Below are 19,588 nucleotides of genomic sequence, written 5' to 3' on the forward strand. Positions count from 1 at the left end.
ACTCTTCCTCTCTGCCCGGGGTGGCAGGTGTGCAGCTGGCAAGACGCGAGCTCCCCTTTGCTGGTGTCTCTGTGGCCCCCCAGGCAGCTCTGAGCGGCCCTGAGGGCACACTGGGAGGCCCCTCTGCCCTCCCGAGCGAGCGCTTAAGTCCTGAGACCCAGGGGCCGAGCCAGCAGGGCATAGCTCATGGGGACGGGCCCTCACCCAGCTCAGCTCCAGGGACCCAGCCGTGGCCGACTCCCCAGCTGTGGGCATGGTGTGGGCAGACTCGGCTGAAACGGGCTTGTCCCCACCGAGAGGCCCAGTCCCCTGTGACAACAGAAACCTGCATATAAACGTTGGGACGATCTGGAAACGTCTGGCCACGAGGCTTAAACCGGGCAATGCTGGGACCTCGTCTGGGCATAGCCCTTGGAGGGACCTGGGGTGTGAGATGACCCTGGCGGTGACCCTGGAGGCTGGGCCGGGTGGGGCTTGATGACCGGGTCACCCCAGTGGTTTCCTCGTGGCTCGCCCAGGGTGGGCGATCTGTGACTTGACTCCTTCAGACCACCCTGGGCGCCCAGGATCAGCCCTGTCTTTGCCCCCAGCTGGGGGTCCCCTCTTGACTCATGGGTCTGTGGCTCTGCAGAGTCTGGCTGGCCTCTCAGGGGAAGGGGGCTGAACCAGTGCGTGGGTCGCCCCTGCCCTGCCCCCCTGCCCTCCACAGCGAACCCCCTGCCCTCCACAGCGAAGGCCTTGCAGGACACAGCCTTGCCGCTAAGCCCACTTGCAGCTCCTGGACCTGGGCAGCTATCCAGGCCGTGTGGGGGGCCCGTGACTGCCAGGTTTCCACCCCCCATCCTGCGTCTCCTTCACCCCAGGGAAGGTGGGAACTCCACGCTCATGTCCCAGGGGGAGGTGAGGGCGGAGTGGCCAGGCGAGATGAGGGCAGCCCATGCATGCAGGGTTTGGGCACTCTGGGGGCGAGGTGGGGCGGTCCAGGACAAAGCAGAGACCCCTGTCCTGGGAATGTGCTGGCAGAGGTGCCCAGCAGGTCCCACATGTGGCCAGCACCGCCTGGAAGCAGGAGGCGGGGAAAGTGGCCAACAGGAGCCCACCAGGAGCGGGTGTCCCCAGGGGCGGTGAGTGGAGGTCCACGCCCGTGGCGAGGAGGAACGCCGTCTCCTTTGGCTCGTCGACAGGGTGTGGGCTGGGGCTCACCTTCCCATCCTGCCTGTGAGGGTGACGCTGCGCATCCCGGGGAGGCGGGATGCTGAGGCTGGCCCCCTGTAGGCAGATAAGTCTGACTCTCCTCCCGGGCGACCGTGTTTCCAGGGCAGCCCCTTTTCTCTGGGCAGTTTTTGTTTTTTTTTAAGCTCAGACGTGGCTCCTCTGGGGGGCGTGGACTCTCGTCAGTGGGAGAACAAATGCCAGCAGTCATCATCGACCTGAGGATGGGGGCGCCCTGAAGGGGGCTCTGGGGCTGGTGACCAGCAAGGACGGGGCAGGCTGGGAGTGATGGAGGAGGGAGTTCAAATCCCCTGGAGACTTTCTCAGTGCTGTCTCTGGGTTTTCCCCAAAGCAAACCCTAAAAGGCTTTCTCAGAGAACATACCCGACTCAGGGACTGGAGACCCATTGTACTGATGGGCAAGCTGAGGCCCCGAAAGGGAAAGGGTGTTTTCATAAGTACAAAACTTCTGAGATGTAAATAGGGACCGTGAGAGCCCATCCCCAGGCTCAGAGAGGAAGCCAGCCCCGTGAAAACAACACCATACTTCCTTCCTTGCCCCCACTCCATGAGTATCGTGAGCTCCCACAATGTCCCAGGTAGGGCAATGGAAAGTTGGTGATCCCACGCCCAGGTCCCCAGCCTTGACGGGCTCTCAGGCCGGTGGGGACATCCAGGGAGCAGGACTCCCGGAGGCACCGGGAGGGTGTGGGCTACTGGTGCGGCAGAGGAGGCTCACCCGGCTTTGGGGCGTGCGTGTTGGGAGCAGTCAGCCAGCTGCCCACAGGGGCCACGGTGGGGCCGGGCCTTCGGTGGAATGTGGAGTGGCCGGTGTGGACAGTGGTCCAGAGCTGCCGTCTGCCCAGGATCGGGCAGCTTTGTGGGCAGGGCTGGGTGCTGGCAGGAGGGAGATGACTCAGGGCAGGAAGGGAGGGCCTGGCCAGTTTTCTTAGGAGTTTGGACTTTATCCCGAGGGCGATGGGGAGCAGGAAAGGGTTTTTAACCTGCTGGGCGTGGGGTGGCAGGGCTCTGCCCTCCGCTGGGTGGCTGCTTCCTCGGACCCCGAGCTGCAGCCAGGCCCTCCTGGGATGGCGCTGGCTGAGGGCAGCTGTGGCCCGGCTGGCGGGTGGTCTGGGGGTAAGCCAGGTGCGGGGCAATGTTTCCTGGGTCAGCTTCTCTGGACGCAGGCACGAGGAGCCCCAGGTGAATTCCGTCGCCACGCTCCCATCCTGCAGCGCACGGCAACTCCCCTTCACGGCTGCCATCAATAATCGCTCCCTTCTCCTGGTTGCTGCAGTGGCCACATATATAATATTTAAACCACATTGGTGGGTGACAGAGACGTACGGATATTTTTAATCCCAACAGGCTATTACGGTTCATATCATGTCTGTCAAATAAATATTATGAATCATTTCCCGTTATCTTTATGGGGGCAAGTTGACTACATCAGGGAGATTGCGCACGGCAGCTCTGCCCTGCGTATTTATCCGCCTCTTATGTATATGTATGTGTATAGAGGGAGATTTATGGAGCAATTGTCGATAATAAATGCTCCCGGTAAAACACATTATCTTCTTGCTTGGTGGGCGGCGTCTGGAGAGGGCATGAGGAAGAGGAGTCAGGGAGGGGCGTGCCATCTTCGGAGCCAGGCCTGGGACGGGGTCGGCACCCCAGGATGCGCCTCTCGGCCTGAGCCCTTCTCCTCTGCTCCTGGGATCCATCACACTGATTTCCCTGTTGATGGTCTCATTTCATGTTAAAAATAAAAAAAAGTCTCTATGATTAGCTGGCTCTTTTCTTCCATCTTAAAGAAGAAACTGAGGTTCAGAGAGGGCCACGGGAGAGCCGGTGGCTGAGCCAGGCACAGCCTCCCCACTCCTGGTACCCACCCTGGCACCCAGGTTTCCAACTCTGCTGCCTGGCCCTTCTCTCTGCACCTGGTCTCAGCATCTGCACACCTGTGAGAAGCAGGGAGATGGGGAAGTTCGCTGGAGGCCTGAGTGAGTGGTTGTCCTTAAGTGGGGGTGGGTGTCCGACCATTAACCCTTATTGTGAATCTGTTGGCCTTGGTGCTGGGGCTGCTGCATGACCTGGAGCCAGTCTCCGCTCCCCTGGGTTTTTGTATCGCCTCTGGTGAACCAGGGGAGCAGGAATCTGTCTTTGGGGCCGGAGTTGGCAGATGGGGTGGCTGGGACTTCGTGACCCCAGGAAACAGCGGCATCTTCCTCTGCTGACTTGGAACTCTCTGGACCCCTGCGAGCTGCCCCTCACTCCTTCTGTCCCCTGCCTGGGCATCTGTGACTCCTTCCAAGTGCCCTTGGCGTTTGGAGGGGCCATCTCTTCGGAGACCTCTGGAAGGATTCCGGGGGTTCCCAGGTGGCGCTACCGGTAAAGAACCCGCCCGCCAATGCAGGAGACGTAGGAGACATGGGTTTGATCCCTGGATCAGGAAGATCCCCTGGAGGAGGGCATGGCAACCCACTCCAGTCTTTTTGCCCGGAGAATCCCAGGGACAGAGGAGCCTGGCGGGCTATGGTCCCTGGGGTCGCAGAGTTGGACACGATGGAAGTGACCTAGCATGGAAGAATCCCGCCAGCCCTTGCAGGGAGCTGGCCTGAAACCCCAGTCTTTCTCTACAAAGTTAGCTCCATCCCCTTAGGCCTGTATCACATGGACTGGTTTGGCCAAACCGCCTTTCAGCTCCCAGAGGATTGGGATGAGGCTCCCACACGATGGAGGGAGCAGCCTGCCTTCAGAGCATCTGATGGGGATGAAGCCTAACCTCTGTCTGGCCGCGCTTGTCTGGCTGTGCAGGGCTGGCCACTGCTGTGGACGGGAGTGGTCAAGAGCCTGCAGGGAGACAGAGGCTTCGCAGAAGGCGTCTCCTCCTCCACCATGTCCCCCGACCCGGTCCGCTCGCTTCTCCCCACGAAGCAGGACAGGCTGAGTGCAGAGCAGCGGCTTTCCCGAGCTCCCCCACACGATGGAGAGACAGGGCAGGACTCGGAACAGCTCTGTCCGCCTTGTTGGGCGAGCTCGGGTGCCCCTCTGCCCCTCTGGGCTTCCTCCTCACCTGCCAGCTTGAGTCAGCTGTCACCAGCGAGAGAGGGTCGCCCCCACAGGAGGTGAGAGAGTGCCCTCCAGGCTGGGGGATTTGAGAACAGGCTGGGGTGCCTGAGCCCCTGCCCTGTTTATGGGGGTCACGGCCCCACCCCGTCTGTGAGATCCTGCTGGTCATCAGCCCAGGATCACATGGACCCTCCTTGGAGGGAAGGCCCCGGAAGCAGCCAAGGTGTGCCCTGGTGCCCCAGGAACTGTCGGGAGCCGTCCACCCAGACACCAGTCTCTGGGGCCCTGCCTGGCAGACAGTGGCCTTTAAAAATATTATTCACCAAGCGATTCTGGAGACTGTTTATAAGCCTGAGCTGAGACAGGCACCGGGAGTAGGCCAAAGCACCTTAAAAAGCATCCTTCAGGGAGGGAAAAAAAAAAAAGGAAAAAAAAAAAAACCCAAACAAAAAACAAAACCCTCTCAGATCCCAGGTTGTAAATAGATGGATATTACTATAAAAATACTTTTGGCTGCAGAAACACACGGCGGGAAGGCTGGGGGCGGGTTTTTCCATGGTTAGCTGGGACCTGGAGACTCCAAATGGGGCAGCCACCGTCCCGGGCGGGGCCCTGTGGGATCGTCTGCACCAAAGAGCCCCCGCTAGAGGGGGGAGTGAGGGTCAGAAATAACAAGGGCAAGCACATTTTCCATCAAGGAGGCTGGTGTTGGCCTCCCTCCGCGGCCGCTGCCCTCCCCTTCCACGCCTGCCAGCTCCTGCAGCACCCCGGCACCCCACCACTCCCGGCCCCCTGCCACGGGCAAGATGAGGCTGGGAGCTGTGTGGCACCTGTGGGGCTCCGGACACGTGCGCACTCCACTGCCCCCGCGGCCTCCCGGGGTCCTGGCTGAGGCTGGGGCTTGGAGACACCGTCGGAGGCCTCTCCTGGGAACAGAGGCCCCGAGGAACCCACGTGGAAGTTCGCCTGTGCCTGTCTCCCTGGCTCCAGGCGCCAATAGTTCCAAACGGAGTCTCTGAGTTTCCTGGGGCAAGGGGCGGGGGAGGACTGGGAAGCCCAGGGTGTCCACCGTCACAGGCAGGCGACTTCAGGTGCTCGAACTCAGGCTTCGAGGCCTCTAGGACCAGCTTGCCTATGAGCGCCCGGCGTGTTCCGACCTGCCTGCCAAGGCTTTTGAAGGCTGTTCCTTCAACAGGCTGGCTACCTCCCCGCCCCGGGCGAGAGCTCGTGCTGGTCCTTCTGCCTGGAGTGCCCTCAGCCCTGCCTCGATCCGATGAAAACCTCCCTTCTTCAAACCCAGCTCAAGAAACAGCCGTGCCCAGAAGCTGTGGGCCCCTGGCCTGACACATCCTGGCCCTTCGGTCACTGTCCTAACACTTCCGGCCTGTCCACCACTTCCCACACCCTTGTGGGTGCCTCTTAGGTTCCCCACCCTGGGCTGGGGCTCCCAGAGTGCCCACTTCATCATCTCATAATCATATTGATAACTGCAGTGGCAGGAACTCTCAGGACTGAGCTCCTTCTCCTGGGGCCAGACTCTCCCTCAGTTCAGTTCAGTCGCTCGGTCGTGCCCGACTCTTTGGGACTGCAGCACGCCAGGCCTCCCTGTCCATCACCAACTCCCGGAGCTTGCTCAAACTCATGTCCATTGAGTCCGTGATGCCATCCAACCAACTCATCCTCTGTTCGTGGGGTTCTTAAGGCAAGAATACTGAAGCGGTTTGCCATTCCCTTCTCCAGTGGACCACGTTTTGTCAGAATTCTCCACCACGACCCATCCATCTTGGGTGGCCCTACACGGCATGGCTCATAGTTTCATTGAGTTAGACAAGGCTGTGGTCCACGTGATTACATGACTCTCCCTGCCTCACCTCATTCAGTCTTCCCGTGACTCAGTGGCACAGGGTGACCGTGCCCACTCTACAGAAGAGGAGACTGAGGCACAGGGAAGGAGGGACCTGGCTAGGTCACACGGCTGGGAATAGGAAGAACTGGGAGCCAGCCCATGCCTGTTGACCTGGGACCACACCTCTGCCTGACTACCTAGACTGGAGCACACGGTCTCGCCCCTTGGCAAGGGCTGAAGAGATGTCTGTCGGATGAATGACCGACCCATGGCAATGGACGCAGGAACAGTTCGCGTTTCCTTGGCACCCCGCCCCCACTCGCAGAGCATGGCTGGCTGTCCGCACGGGATGTGGTGCGAAGGCAGTGCTTCACACAGGCCACTGGGGGCTGGGGGCCTGTGCGGGTCCACACCCTCGCTGACCCAGACGTTCCCAAAATGCTGGCTTCATCCTCGCTGCAGAGTGACGGTGCTCCACGCCGTCATCTCTCCCGGCCTTGGCTGCCCTCCTTAGTCAGGTGGGCTAGCAGTGCCCACTGCCCAGCCAAGAAGTGGGTGCCATGGTACTGGGTGGTCTCCTCTCCCGAGTGGCGAGGGTCTCTTCATCTCCGGTGGCAGTGGCGAGGTCTGACTCAGGTCAGGAGGACAGGCTGGGAGGATGGAGTTCAGACGGGCCACTGATGGTGCACAGAGGGAAGGCCGTGCCAGGGGCAATGGAGACAGGCCCGAAGACGGGGGCTGGCACGAGGCGCGCACCCCAGATGTGTCAGCACCTGCGTTTGCTCCTGCTCATCCTGCATGCTTGCCCGCCCCCAGCCCTGGCGGAAGGAAACAGGCTTTAGAAGTGGGTGGCCAGTGGGGTGAAGAGGGGAGTGGGTTTGCTGGGACGGCAGTGATGAGGACCAGTCTTACACCGGCCACGGCTGGAGGCAGGGGCAGATGGGCAGGGGGCTCAGGAGCCAGCAAAAACCAGACTTTCTCGAGTAGGGGAGAAAGGCAGGCAGGGATCAGACAGGAGCCAGGGGGACAGGGCAAGCCTGGGCCATGGCCTGTGGTTGTGCCGGGGGAGGGAGGGCTCCCCAACCAGAACTTACCTGACACCCCCCCCCCCTGCCGCCCCGCAGCCCAGGATGCTCCCAGTGGCCCGAGGGCCTCTCTCTGCAGCAGGACAGGTCTCAGTGGCCTTGTGGGATCCAGCCCCTGGCTGTCCATGGGGAGGCGGTCCTGTTGTGTGCCCATTCCACAGAGGGGAAAGTGAAGCCCAGAAGGGGGCTGGGGAGGCAGGCTGGAGATCACATAGGTGGCAATGGTGCCCGAGGCAGGAGGGCCCCCCTGTAGTCCAGGGCTGTGTCTGTCCCTGAGCCGCCGGCTGGGCCCTCCCATCAGTGCCCCTGGCCCAGGGGTCACATGTGCGGCCCGGGTGACGTGGGGAAGCGCCTCAGGAGTGGACCTAGCAGGGCAGCGAGCCTGGGGTGGGGCCGGGGTCAGGAGACCCAGGTCCACACAGGTAACTCACGCAGGAGCCCCAACTCCAGCTGCCCCGAGCTGTCAGGACGGGCATCCGTCCTTTCGCTTTTAAACAAACACGTCATGAATTTAGAAGTCAGGGCAGAGAACTGTCCAAGGCGTAAAAATAGCCACCTGGCCACAGAGTCAGCACCCAGCTTGCCGCGCCTGGTCCCGAGCCTGGTGCTCCCAGAAGCCGGGGCGCCCCCTCCCCAACCAGCCCCCCTTCCCGGGGTGGGGGGAGCCTAGCTAGCCGTCCGTGGGGGCGGGGCTGGGGGCGCCCGGAGTGTGGGAGTGGGGGCCAGATGGGGGCTCCAGAAAATGAAACCCCACACTAGACCCCGGAGCCGAGCCTGTGCCGCCCGGGGCCTCAGTTTCCCCACGCGCCGGGCAGGCTCTGCGCGCCGCGCGGCCGGCCGCTTTGTGTGGCCGCCCAGACAATGGCCCGGCCGCTGTCCGCCTGCTCCGCCCGGTGGTTTTTTTTTTTTTTGGGGGGGGGGGTGGCAGGCCGGGGAGGGAATTCTGCTCCCGCCCCGCCCGCGCCCCCCGCCCCCGCGCCGCCGCCCCCGAGCGACTCCCGGGAACCCCTGGCGGAGGAAAACTTGCAAGTTTGCACCGCGCTCCCTCGCCTGCAACTCGGCAGCGGGGCGGGCGGCGCGGGGGAAGGGGGCGCGCTCCGGACGGCGGGGCGGGGGGGGGGCGCGCAGGGGGAGGGGGGGGCGGAGGGAGGTGCGCTCCGGGCGGGCGGGGCTGGGCGCGCGCGCAGGGGGCGGGGGGCGCGCTCCGGACGGCGCGGGGGCGCAGGGGGTTGCGCTCCGGGAGGGCGGGTTGGGGCGGGGGGCCGGCGAGGGGCGCGCTCCGGGCGGGCGGGGCTGGGCGCGCGCGCAGGCCGGGCGGGCGGGTGGCGGCGCTGCGCCGAGTCCGCGCCCGTCGCGGGCCCCCGCCGCCCCCCCGCCGGCGCCGCCGCGGTCGGAGCGGGGCGCGGGCGCGCGCGGCGGGGGCGCGGGCGGGCGGGCGCGCGCGCGGCGGGGGCGCGCGGCACAAGTAGTTTACATTGTTGGGCGACTTTTGCAACAACTCGCCGCGCCGCGGCCTCCGCGCGCCGCCGCCGCCGCCGCCGCCGCCGGCTCCCGCCGCCCGGGCCCGGCCGGCCGCGCCGGGGGCCGCCGCGAGGTCGCCGCAGACATGGACACCAAACATTTCCTGCCGCTCGGTGAGTGATCGCGGGCGGCGGCGGGGCGCGTCCCCGGCGCGCGCGGGGCCCCCGGCCCGCCCCGCCCGGCCCCGCGCCCCCCGGCCGGCCCGCGCGGAGTTGGGGCGCGGGGCCGGGAGCGGGTGGGCCGGGCAACTTTTCCCCGGGCCGGCTGGGCGCGGAGCGGGCGAGGGCGGCGGGCAGCTCGCGGGCCGCGGCGGGCCGCCGACTTGGAGCGGGCAGCGGGCGGGCAGCGGGGCCGGAGGGGCGGCCGGTCGGCTGGACCGGGGCGGGGGGGACTCCCGGCCCCGCCCGGCGTTAGCTGGCGCCCCCGGCCCGGGCGCCCAGCTCCAGCGGGGCGGCGCAACTTGTGCGCTCCCAGCCTCCGGCCGCCCTGGCATCGGGACGGCCTCTGCGCCGCCGCCCGGGCTGCGGAGTCCAGCAGGCCGCCGGCCCTGGAACGCTCGGGACCCCTCCTCCTCCAGAGCCGCCCGGGCGCCAGTGGGTAGGGTCGCCGAAGGGCCTTAAGACCGGGACCATCAAACCCGGGGAGGCCCCCTTCCAGAAACGGGGACCCTCACTCTGGCGCACGCGAGTGTTCTCCTGGCGTTCCCTGGAGCTGGCCCTGCTCTTGGGGTGGACACCCTGGAGGGTCTGAGGGCCGGCTTCCCCGTCCTTCCGCTGCCATCGCGCCCAGTGGCTCCGTTGCCCTGGACCACTCTCCAGCTCCAGTTCTGGCCCCACAAAGGAGGAGGGGGCATGGCCAGGTGCCCCCAGCCCGCTGTCCTCCCGCGGGTTTGGGAACCAGTGAGAGGCAGGGGAGGGGGAGGGGGTGGGGAGACTTTATAAATGAGCCCGGGAAGGATATTAATTTGGCGGTGGGGCCGGCAGCCGGGCTGTCAGGCTGGGTGAAGGATTTGTGCTGAATGGAAATTAAAACAGCTGATTATGAATGAAACCCGCGGTCTGTTGCCGCTCCTGCCTGCCCACCCCCTGGCAGCCTGGGGTGCAGTTTGGCCACCCGGTTGGCCGCCAGAACGCGGCGCAGCTGCGGGGACGTTTGTTGAGATGGGGAGGTGGAGGGGAGCCGCGTGGAGCCGGCCGGGCTTCCCGGGATGGCTGGGTGAGGGTCTGAGCACTCCTGGCAGCTGCGCAGAGGGGCGTGTGACATGGTGACCGGGGTGGGCTTCTAAGTTCGCCGGGTCCAAGAAGACTCTTTCCGTGACCCTGCGCGGTCCAGACCTCCGCAGGCGCCAGGCTGGGCGCTCTCCTTCCTTCTCAGAGCCTCCAGGGCGGGCACGCACGTCCATTTTGCGGATGAGACAACTGGTTGAGACCAGCGGCTACAAAGTGACGGTTTGGGGTTTGAAGCCCCAGGCGTGGTGACGCCGTGTGTATGGATTGAAAGCTGAGTTGATTCTGACTCGCTGCTGCTGGGCCTGGCTGGGGGGCGTCCCTATGTAGGCCAACAACTTCTCCTGTCGCTATTAAAGTCTTACACATATGTGTACACGCACAGAGGCGCCCCCTGGGACAGGAGCGCTCAACTCTGTCTCTGCTCTTCTCCCAGGCCCCCCGATGAGGCAGGGCCCTGCCTGGGTGCCGTGGAGCCGGACGGGTCCCCGTCCCTGACATGCTGGCAGGGTCCTAGGAGTGGGCCCATGGAGGGCCCCTGCCGCAGGCTGGCTGTGCTGGAGTCCCCACAGGGAGGAAAAGTTGTGTCCCAGGAACCTGGACGGGTGTTATGTTCCCCCCAGCCCTCCCATCGCGGCAAGGAGGCTGGGGGTGGGGGCTTCTCTCTGACCCGGCCTGCGGCCTCCCAGGCAGCCCATGCCCCAGGCCTGAGCAGACAGCCCTGGACTCTGATTACACTTTATTTTTTTTCTAAGCTTGTGACCAGCTCTGAAGTCCAGTGGAGTTGAAGGTCCATTTAAGCGGCTACTTGCCTAAGCCCTTTTGTCAACACGGCCTAATCCCTCGTGGGGGGTGAGTGTCGGAAGGCCCTGCCTGTCCAGGCGTGGCTGGCTGCCCGGGGCAGATCTGGAGCAGTTGGGCAGGCGGCATTGCCCCTTAACGGTTGTCCATCCACTTTCGGGGCCTTGGGCAGAGGGCCTGGTCCTTCCAGCACCTACTGCCTGGGGTGTGGCGGGCCTGGGTCCTTGCTCTTACCTGCCCGGGAGTCTCCCAGCTGCCAAGCCTCCCCGTGAGGGCAGGGCAGGGCAGGGACGAGCCCAAGGTACGGATCTGGGCCCAAGAACTTGTCCACGGCAGCCCCTGCTGCCCACGGCTGACCAGCGCCTGTGCCGATTGAGAGAAGGCCTGTGCTGGCACCAGTCTGGCTGGTGGGGCTGCAAGGCTGAGTCTGCAGTCTCGAGGTCTCAGACCCCAGACCCCTGGCTGCTCGTGGCCCGTTTGCCTGGGGATGGGTGGAGGGCGCAGTAACAGCACAGTAGGTCCACTGATCGCCCTCTGGGCAGCTCTTGGGGACCTGGGAGAGCTCGGAGCCCGGATGAGGGGCATCTGGTAACATCAGAGCCCTCGGGACCCAAAATAGAGCACATTCTCGGGCCTCCCGAAATAACAGGGTCACGTGACTCTGCGGAGGCCGGGCTTGGAGGCCGGCCTGCCGAGGCAGTCCCGTCTTGGCCTGGGCCCTGGGACTGTTGGGGCGTTTGTTTTGGTAAACTCCAGAGGGGGCTCTGTGTGTTGATGGGGGAAGTGTCAGGGTGAGAAAAACAGCCCTCGGATGGGCTTGGCCGTGGCTGTGGCCATCGCCTTGCCGGCCTGGACTTGGACGCCTATCCGCTGCGCCTGGGCCCAGTGCGTAGCCCTGACCCACTCTGCCTGGACACGGTGGGACGCGCTGGGGACCCTCGGGAAGGGCCACGGGGGCGGGCCGGGAGGTTCTGAGCTGGGGCTTGGCAGAGCTGAACGGGCAGCCGTGCGCACACCGGGGCGGCCGCTGGGGGCCGGCTCCAGCTCTACCAGCTCGTCCAGCTGCGCCTGTCCTTCAGGGCCTGCAGGGAGCTGCGCCTCCTCCAGGAGGCCCTCCGCCCGCCCTCCCTGGCCTCCCCTGCCCTGGCCCCCGCCTCCGTGTGGCTCTGGGGCGAGTTTCTGGTGGTGGTCCTCGTCTGTCATCCTGGGAGAGGAGGCCCCAGGGGCTGGTTGTGGAATTACTGTGCGTGCAGAATGGGGCTGGTGTGCGTGGCATCCGGCATCAGGACAGGGCCCTTGGTGAGGCAGGGTGGGGCAGACTTGGGGGGCGGTGTGTGTGTGGGGGGGTGAAGGCCCCGAAGGCCCGCCCAGAGCCTGCGGAAGCTGCCTGCAGAGTTCCACCTTCCCGGCTTGCCTGAGCTCTTTCCACAGTTGGCCTGTTTCCGCAGCGGGTGGTGGGCTCGAGCTTGGCGCGTCCCGTAGGAGCAGAGAGCTCCCGAGCTTGACTCAGCTGCCATGCACAGGCCAGGGCAGAGGCCCGTGAGCTGGCCCAGGACCAGACCTGACCCTCCTTCCCTCTTCCGCCTGCCCCTGGTTTTGTCAGAGTTCATGGCAGCTGGCCCTAGTGGCCAGGGGCTTGAGGTGCCCAGCCTACTGGTCTGTTCCCACGGGAGCAGGCTGCTGGCAGGCTCAGGTACGGGCAGGGGCCTGGACCCTCACGGGCCCCGGTGCCTGGTGGGGCTGGTGTCCGCCGGTGGGTGCCCCTCGAGTCTTTTGCCCTGGCGTACACTGAGCAGATCTGTGTCCTGGACGCTGTGGTCAGGGGGCAGGGCCAGTCCCCTCCCCTCTCCCCGCCTGCCCTGCTCGTGCTGGGACAGCTCCGGTTTCACTCTCCTGTCCGCAGGCCCCTCTGTCCCTTGCTCCCCCGACCTGCACCCTCTCGAGTGACCCGGTGTATCCCGGGGACCCTGGAGCTGCCCCTTCCTGGGGGGCTGTGTCTTCTTGTGGGCTGGTGGCCAGGCCTCTGGGGATCGGGTCCCCCGTCCATGCAGCCTGTGTGTGTGTCCTGCCTGCCGGCCTATCGGAGCCTCAACTGTTCATCTGTAAAATGGACGCGCGCGCCGGCCTTTGCCGGTTGCAGGGGAAGGCAGTCGATTGTGTCTCCCTGACGGCCTCCTTCAGAGGTGCGGCCTGTGGTCAGAGCCTCCCTGTGTCCCCTGTCTGGGTTGATGACGGGGGTCAGGGGGCCCGGGTGTCCAGTGATGGAGCAAAACAGGACCATGAAGCAGAGGCGTAGCTGCTGCTGTGGCGGCCGTGCAGCGGACGCGGGAAAGGGGGCGGCCCCACCCCGTCCTCCACGCTCGGAGCACAGATGAGGCGCCTGGTCTGGGCTCCCGCAGCCCAGCTGGGGCCCTGCTCCGCGGCCCCTGGGAGGGGGCGGGCGAGGGCCTGGCTTGCACGCCCACCGAGAGCCTGGTGTGGGATGTTCGAGCAGTCGTGCCCCAGCGCCTCACAGACTGGGAAATTGCACCCTAGAGTTACAGAGCAATTGTCTAGCTCAGCAGCGGAATGAGCGTGAAATGGAGCAGAAAGCAGCTAAATAAAATTGGCCCGGGCCGACGCAGGGGAGAGTGGGGACGCACGTGCGCGCTGCGGCCCTGTGTGCCGCGCTCCGGCCGCCTGGCCCGCCCGCCGCCGGCTGTCCCGCGTCCCTCCGTCTGTGTGTCCCCGCGTCCCCGCGCGAGCGGGGCAGGTGAGCCTGGTGCCTGCGCAGGGCCCCCTTTCATCCGTAGCCCCCGTCTATCCCGTGTCTCTGAATGCCTCTTACGACACATCCAGGGCCCTGTGCTGCCCACCCGAGGACACAGTGGTGCCATCCCCTGGGTGCCTGCTGCGTCCCTGGGCCTGGGTTTCTAGCCCCGTGACATCCTCGCAGGGACGGGCCCGCGGAGCTGTGGGGGCCTTCGGGCTGGGCTCGCCTCTGGGCAGTTCCGCCTGCCTTTTCTCAGCTCCAGTTGGGCCCCGTGTCCAGGGACGGGCCGCGACTGCCTGATCCTCAGGGGGCGTCTTCAGAAACCACCTGCCTGGTGGGCCCTGCGTCTGTGCCCTGTCCTGCCTCCCCGGGAGCCCTGTTAGGTGTCCCGGGCCCTTGGGTGAGCGTTCTGTTCTGGGAGACCTGACGGGGGTTGAAGCTTCACTGCCCTCCTTCTCTCCCGTTCTCCCTGGAAGGTCCTCGTCCCGGGTCGTCCCTGGCTGGGGGTAGGGCCAGAGCCGAGGGTGGAGAACCACGGGCTGGGTCACAGCTCAAGGCGCAGCCTCAGGACCCCTGTGGCCTGGGGTCCCCTCCCTCACCCCCCAGGGCGGAGCTGTCTGCAGCAAATCCGTGAGGGCCCCGGTGGGTGCTGGGGGGCGGGCAGCCACACCTGGTCCCCAGAGCAGGGCGGGGCCTCGCTTATCGCCGTGTTCCCCACCCCGAACACACACACACGTGCTCGTGACTGCACGCCCCACGCGTCTGTGCACACAGGTGCAGAGGCGTACACACATCCGTGTATACGAACAGCTGCACACGCATGCGCACACGTGCACCCAGGCCCGACCTTCCCAGCCGGTTCTAGCACAGTCCCCACAAGTCTTCCTTAGAAGGCCTCAGGCCTGCTGGCTGGCTCTGGTCCACTCAGCGCCCGGGGAGCACCTGCCCGGTGCTGGACGGGCCCCGCCGCCCCGCAGAGCTGGGCGTGAGCGGTGGGGGTGGCCAGGCTTCCTGCTGGAGCTGGTTCTGGCGCGGACTCTGGCGGAGAGGCGGGCTTGCAACAGGTGTGGGGGTGGGCCCTCCGGAGCAGGGTCAGCTGAGACCAGCGCCCAGAGGCCTGGCCCCCGGGCCTGCGTGGCCTAAGCTGGGAGAGGCGCTACCGTGTGAGAGGCAGCTGGTTGACACTGGGACAGGGAGGGGCCCCGGGCCGTCGGGGATCGGGGTTAGGCCGCCAGCTCTGCGCAGAGGGTGAGCCGGCAGCAGGCAGGGGCTGGAGTGGGGAGGGTCCTGGGTGGGCTTGAAGCCCGACGTGGCCGGTGCCCCTGTGAGTGGGCCCAAGCCTGGGCCGGGGTTGGGGACCCCACGTGGCTTCCTAGGGGCTCAGGCTGGGTCCCTGGGCTGGAGTTAGCTGTGCCTTCCTTGCGCATGGGCCCAGGAGAGGACCCAGCCCCTCGTGCGGGCTCATCCGAGCTGCACGGTTTCTGGCTGGGCGCGGGGCACGGGGCTGCTGTGACGGGTCCTCGTGGAGGCTGCGGCTGTCTTGAGTCTGGAGCCTCTGGCACGGAAGGGAGGGGATGGAGAGGGGAGCGAGCTGGGCCTGGGCCAGCCGCGAGTAAACCCTGCAGCAGCCACGGACCCGCCCCCGCGGAGTTCAAAGCTGGCCCCAGGCGTGGCTGCGGGGCTGTAATGAGGTTACTGATTCAACCAGCTTCCTGGTGCTGCCGTGCTGAGCAGAGGGAGGCCGGGAGCCCCGGGACGGGTCTAAGTGGCCCGTAATTGACCAATTTAGCTTAAGTGTCCGCGCTGGCCCCGGGCAGAGGTCAGGTGGTGACAGCCCAGGTGGCCGGAGTCGCTGTGCTCACGCGCCCCTGACGGACGGCTGCCTTCTGCTCCGGCCTCGGGAGCGGGCACCAGTTGGGCAGCTGACCCCGAGCCCCCACCTGGGGGTCCCTGTCCCAGTCCCTTTGGTGCCCGTCTGTGGGCCCATGTCCTCCAGAAGCTGCGTGCTGTCCCCGGCCAGCTCCAGCCAGGCCGTCCCCAGTCGCCCCCTCGTGTGTGTGTGCGCAGGACGCGGGGTGGTGGGCGCTGGGACGGGGTGCTGGGCTTGGGCGTGGGGTGACAGCGTTGCCTTGGAGAAGCAGCGGAGGGCTGGCCGGGAGCACGCACGGCCCCAGCCGTCCAGGAACGCGCTGGGGGTTGAGGAGTGGGTGGAGGTCACCAGCAGCTGCTGTCGTGGCAGCTCACCCCGCACCATGGAGGGCGCGCCCAGGGCCTTGTCCAGGGGCTGGTGGGCCAGCCTGGCCCCCGCTCTCCGGAGAATCCCGGCCTCTTGTCCAGAGCACCCACCTTGCCGGCCGTTGGGCCCTGAGAGGCCGGGCCGGGTGTTGGGGTTACTGGGCAGCAGTGGTCGCACGGTGGTGACCTGGCTGAGCCGCCCCTCAAGTGGAGGGGCCCTGCGGTCCACGTTTGGGGGTGGGGCTTTCAGACTTGGGGAGCTCGAGGGATGTGCCCAAGGTGCCCTGGCGGGTGAGGGCCCAGAAGAAGGTCAACGCTGGGGTCCGAGCAGTGGTGGGCCTCCTTCTTGGAGACACACCTGCTGTGCGTCCCCGTGACCCAGCTTTGTCTGGAGCAGCTTTGGGGTGCCCTCAGCAGAGGTTGTCACTTCCTGGAGATGCCTGATTGAGCTCTCGGGGATCCCCTAAGCCCCTCTGTGGTTGCCACACCTGGGCGGGCAGGTGGTCGCCCCCACCCCACCTGCATGGGTCAGGAGAGCCCGTGTGTCGCAGGGCTGCAGCCCAGGCCGGGTGGACAGTCCAGTTTGCTCCCTGACCAGCTCGCTGCGTGTCTGGGCAGATCCCGTCTCCCCTGCCGTGGTTTCCCTGGGGCCCTCTGGCTGCTGGAAGTGTCGGCCTCTCGCCCTTGGCCTCCTTCCCCTGAGCTGGGGACCGCTCCTCAGGAAATGGCTCCTTGTCCTCTCCCTGCTGAGGGGGCAGGCCTGGGGCTGTGGGAGCTGGGAAGTCGGCTGAGGGTTGGCCGGACGGTCAGTCCCGGCGGGCCCACCTGCCCAGCTCTGGTTCTCACCTGGGGTGTGATGGTGAGGCGGTTTGGGGGTGAGCAGCGTGAGGGGGAGTCTGGAGCGTTGCAGATGGAGGTTGGGCGGGGCCTGCGGGTGCTCCGAGGCCAGTTCGTACCCTGTGCCCTGGGATTCTCCGTAGGGCCGGTGCATCCATGGGATGCGCATTCTCCGTGGGATGCCCCAGCGTGGCCCTCGGGCCACTGCTCAGGATCCTGTGACCCTCACCCCCTTCCCATGCATTCAGCGCCGCTCATTCTGCTTTCTGGCTTTTTTGTGTTCAGAGCTGATCGGTGAGAATGAGTGTCAGCTCTGAGCGGGGAGGCCGGGTGTCTCTGGGCTGGCCAGTCACTTTTCCAGGTCTCAGTTGCCTCACCTCTCACTGCCTGGGGAAGTCAGGGAGGCTGCAAAGAGGAGGTGATGTTGTTAGGCTTTAAGGGATAAGCTAGAGTTTGCTGGGTGGGCGGTGGGTCAGGACCCACCCTGACAGGTTTCAGAAGGATCTGGCGGCACAGCCAGGCTCCTCCGCTGGCCTCTGGCTGGGTGGCCCGTCTGCTGGTGAGGCGCCAGGTGAGCACGGGGGGTGTGGTCAGCTGCTCTAGGAATAATTAACCTTGGAAGGAGGGGAGGCCGGGAATGGGCCTGGCCGGCACCTGGCGGCAGGCAGCTCCTCTGGGCCCGTTCCTGCTGACCTGACGTCTCCTCTGCTGCCTGGGCCTGGGACGTGCTGGTCTGGAACGTGACCACGCTGGCCCTCCTCGTGAGCTTACACCAGCTCCGGCTCCTGGGGAAGGGGGTGGCCAGAGCTGGGCCCCTCTCCAAGTGGAGCAGCGGGGGTCCTTTCCTCCGTCGCCTGTCTGCCCCCATCCCTGGTCCACCGCCAAGGTGCCCCCGCCCCCCACATGGAGCCTCCTGCGGGAGCGCTGGTCTGCCTGATGGCTCCTCACTTACCCCCTCCTCGCCTGGATTGAGGAAAAAGAGCCCTGATTGGGGCCAGAGTCCACGGGAGGTGGCAGAGCCGCCCCTGCCCCACCCCTGCTCCCGGACTTTCTGCCCAGGATCAAGGTCGGGGGGTGGGCAGGAGGTGGGGGCCTTGGGTGCCGAGTGCCAGGCCACTCTGGGCTCAGACGGAGGCTAGGTGGGCCACGACCTTCCAGGGTCCAGCTGGAGGGTCTCGGACGTGGGGAGGAGAGCCAGGGCCTCCCCGCTTCCCTCGTCTGTGTCCCTGGACAGAAGGTGGGTGCCAGCGACGGCCAGGGTGTTGCTTAGAGCCCTGTGGCCTGCACGTCCCGGCCTTGCCGCGTGAACTTTGTGACTTGGAGCGTGTTACTTCCTCCCTGTTTATCTCGGTTTCCTCGTTGGTGAAATGGAAGGAAGGATGTTGGGCCGCGTCGGAGATGGAAGTGCTGCTCCCCACTGGGACCCTTGGCCGACACCGCCGGTCGGGTGGGCTCTTGCTCCTAGGGCAGGGGGACCCAGGAGCAAGACCTCGGTGGGCTTGGCTGGAGGCCTCGTTTGCTGCTAAACGCAGAGCGGGAGGCACTCCTGTGGCCTCGGAAAGTGTTTGTGGGCTGAGTTAGTGTTTTCCGAAAACACATCTATCTGCCTGCTCCCTGCACTTGAGACTCAGAGTCGTCCTTGTTGGATGCCCCTCTGGGGGTCCGTCCCGACTCCCAGGGGAGGGGAGCCCTGCTGTGTGTGTCTGTCCACCCCGGGGCGTACTCCTGGGCGTGGAGCAGCCCTCGAGGGAGCCTGAGGCCAGGCCGGGGCGGTGTGTGTTCCTGTCCCCCCACGTCCGCTCTGAGTGCCGCAGAGGCCGCCGCCTACCGCTGCTGGACAGAACCCGGGTTTCCCTTGGACCCAGTGCCCGGCTGCAGCGTGGGGGGCCCTCAGCCCAGGCGATGCCCTGTGTTGAGACCTGGTTCCTTCCTCTGCAGCTGAGGCTGTCTTGTTGAAACCTGGCCGGTGGGGCGAGAGGTTCAGAGCTAACCTCCCTCCTGCCTGCCGTCGTCTGTCCGTCCCTCCGTCCGTCTGACTGGCTGTCTATCTGGGGACGCTTGGCTCCTGCTGGTCACTGGTGTGGCAGGGTTGTGTGAGGCCCAGCCCCCGGGCTGGAGAGTGGTGCTTGGGGTCCGAGGGACTGGGTGGACCACCGTCTGTGTCACTTTAGACCAGAGTCTTGAATCCCCTCTGGGCCTTCTCCGTAAAGTGGGGCTGATAAAGCGTGGCAGGGTCGGTCACTCATGGTTGACAGGTGTGGTCACGCCTGCCTGTGCTGTCAGCGAGGGGATGGCGTGAGTGGGGTGTGGGGGGGCTGTCAGCGAGGGGATGGCGTGAGTGGGGTGTGGGGGGGCTGTCAGGGAGGGGATGGCGTGAGTGGGGTGTGGGGGGGCTGTCAGGGAGGGGATGGCGTGAGTGGGGTGTGGGGGGCTGTCAGGGAGGGGATGGCGTGAGTGGAGTGTGGGGGGGCTGTCAGGGAGGGGATGGCGTGAGTGGGGTGTGGGGGGGCTGTCAGCGAGGGGATGGCGTGAGTGGGGTGTGGGGGGGCGCAGGAGGCAGCGGGGGCGCAGCAGAAGCACCACCGGTTTGCCCTGGCGTCACTGGGTTGGGATCTCTAGAGGGGGTCGTGCAGGATGCACGGGAGTTTGCCTGGGAGACGTCAGCTTCTGCATCCTCAGGTTTGCACCTTAGTTCTGTCTGACTAACGTGTCTGAGGCCTCCCCCCAGAGCTGCTCGCATCTCCTGTGTGGCTGGAGCTGAACCAGCCAGGGGAAGGGTAGAGATGGAATCAGAGAGCCCAGAGAAGCCTCTGAACTTCTGTCCCAGGAGGTGGAGCCGTTGGAGGGTCCTGGGCCAGGGGGGTGGCGTCTGGGTTGTGTGTGAGGAGGGGCCGGGCCTGGTGACCTAGGCAGAAGCGGTCCGGGGCTTTGGCCCTGAGCGTAAGAGGGCCTGGGGCTGTGCCTTTTACCCAGTAAGGAGATCATAGCGGTGGCGGATTTG

The 19,588-nt window shown here is 65.8% G+C and overlaps 2 protein-coding genes across 2 annotated transcripts in view; one reads left to right on the forward strand and one right to left on the reverse strand.

Moving 5' to 3' along the window:
- Positions 1-854: 854 nt before the first annotated feature.
- LOC113900887 (basic proline-rich protein-like) lies at positions 855-8,823 on the reverse strand. The gene is made up of 9 exons (XM_027554502.1): positions 8,730-8,823; positions 8,253-8,546; positions 7,225-7,288; positions 4,881-4,927; positions 2,217-2,343; positions 1,952-2,109; positions 1,431-1,491; positions 1,057-1,216; positions 855-959 (listed from the first exon to the last, which is right to left on the reverse strand). The coding sequence occupies exons 1-9, from the start codon at positions 8,821-8,823 to the stop codon at positions 855-857; spliced, it is 1,110 nt and encodes a 369-aa protein (XP_027410303.1).
- Positions 8,756-19,588, forward strand: part of RXRA (retinoid X receptor alpha) — a 93,465-nt gene continuing 82,632 nt past the window's right edge. The window contains exon 1 of the mRNA XM_027556850.1: positions 8,756-8,849. Coding sequence (XP_027412651.1) covers positions 8,822-8,849 — 28 coding nt within the window. The 5' untranslated portion in view covers positions 8,756-8,821. The remainder of the gene's footprint in view (positions 8,850-19,588) is intronic.

Source organism: Bos indicus x Bos taurus, chromosome 11 (genome assembly GCF_003369695.1).
Source record: "Bos indicus x Bos taurus breed Angus x Brahman F1 hybrid chromosome 11, Bos_hybrid_MaternalHap_v2.0, whole genome shotgun sequence".
Lineage (NCBI taxonomy): Eukaryota > Metazoa > Chordata > Mammalia > Artiodactyla > Bovidae > Bos > Bos indicus x Bos taurus.

Excerpts from the sequence above, each read along its gene's own strand:
- LOC113900887 (XM_027554502.1), bottom strand. The coding sequence starts at position 8,823 with ATGTCTGCGGCGACCTCGCGGCGGCCCCCGGCGCGGCCGGCCGGGCCC. Across the intron at positions 2,344-4,880 it reads ACAGGGCCCCGCCCGGGACG|ACCACCCGCCAGCCGGGCCA; the intron begins GTGGCTGCCCCA and ends GCTTACCCCCAG. Across the intron at positions 960-1,056 it reads CCGCCTCCTGCTTCCAGGCG|AGTGCCCAAACCCTGCATGC; the intron begins GTGCTGGCCACA and ends CCTCGCCCCCAG.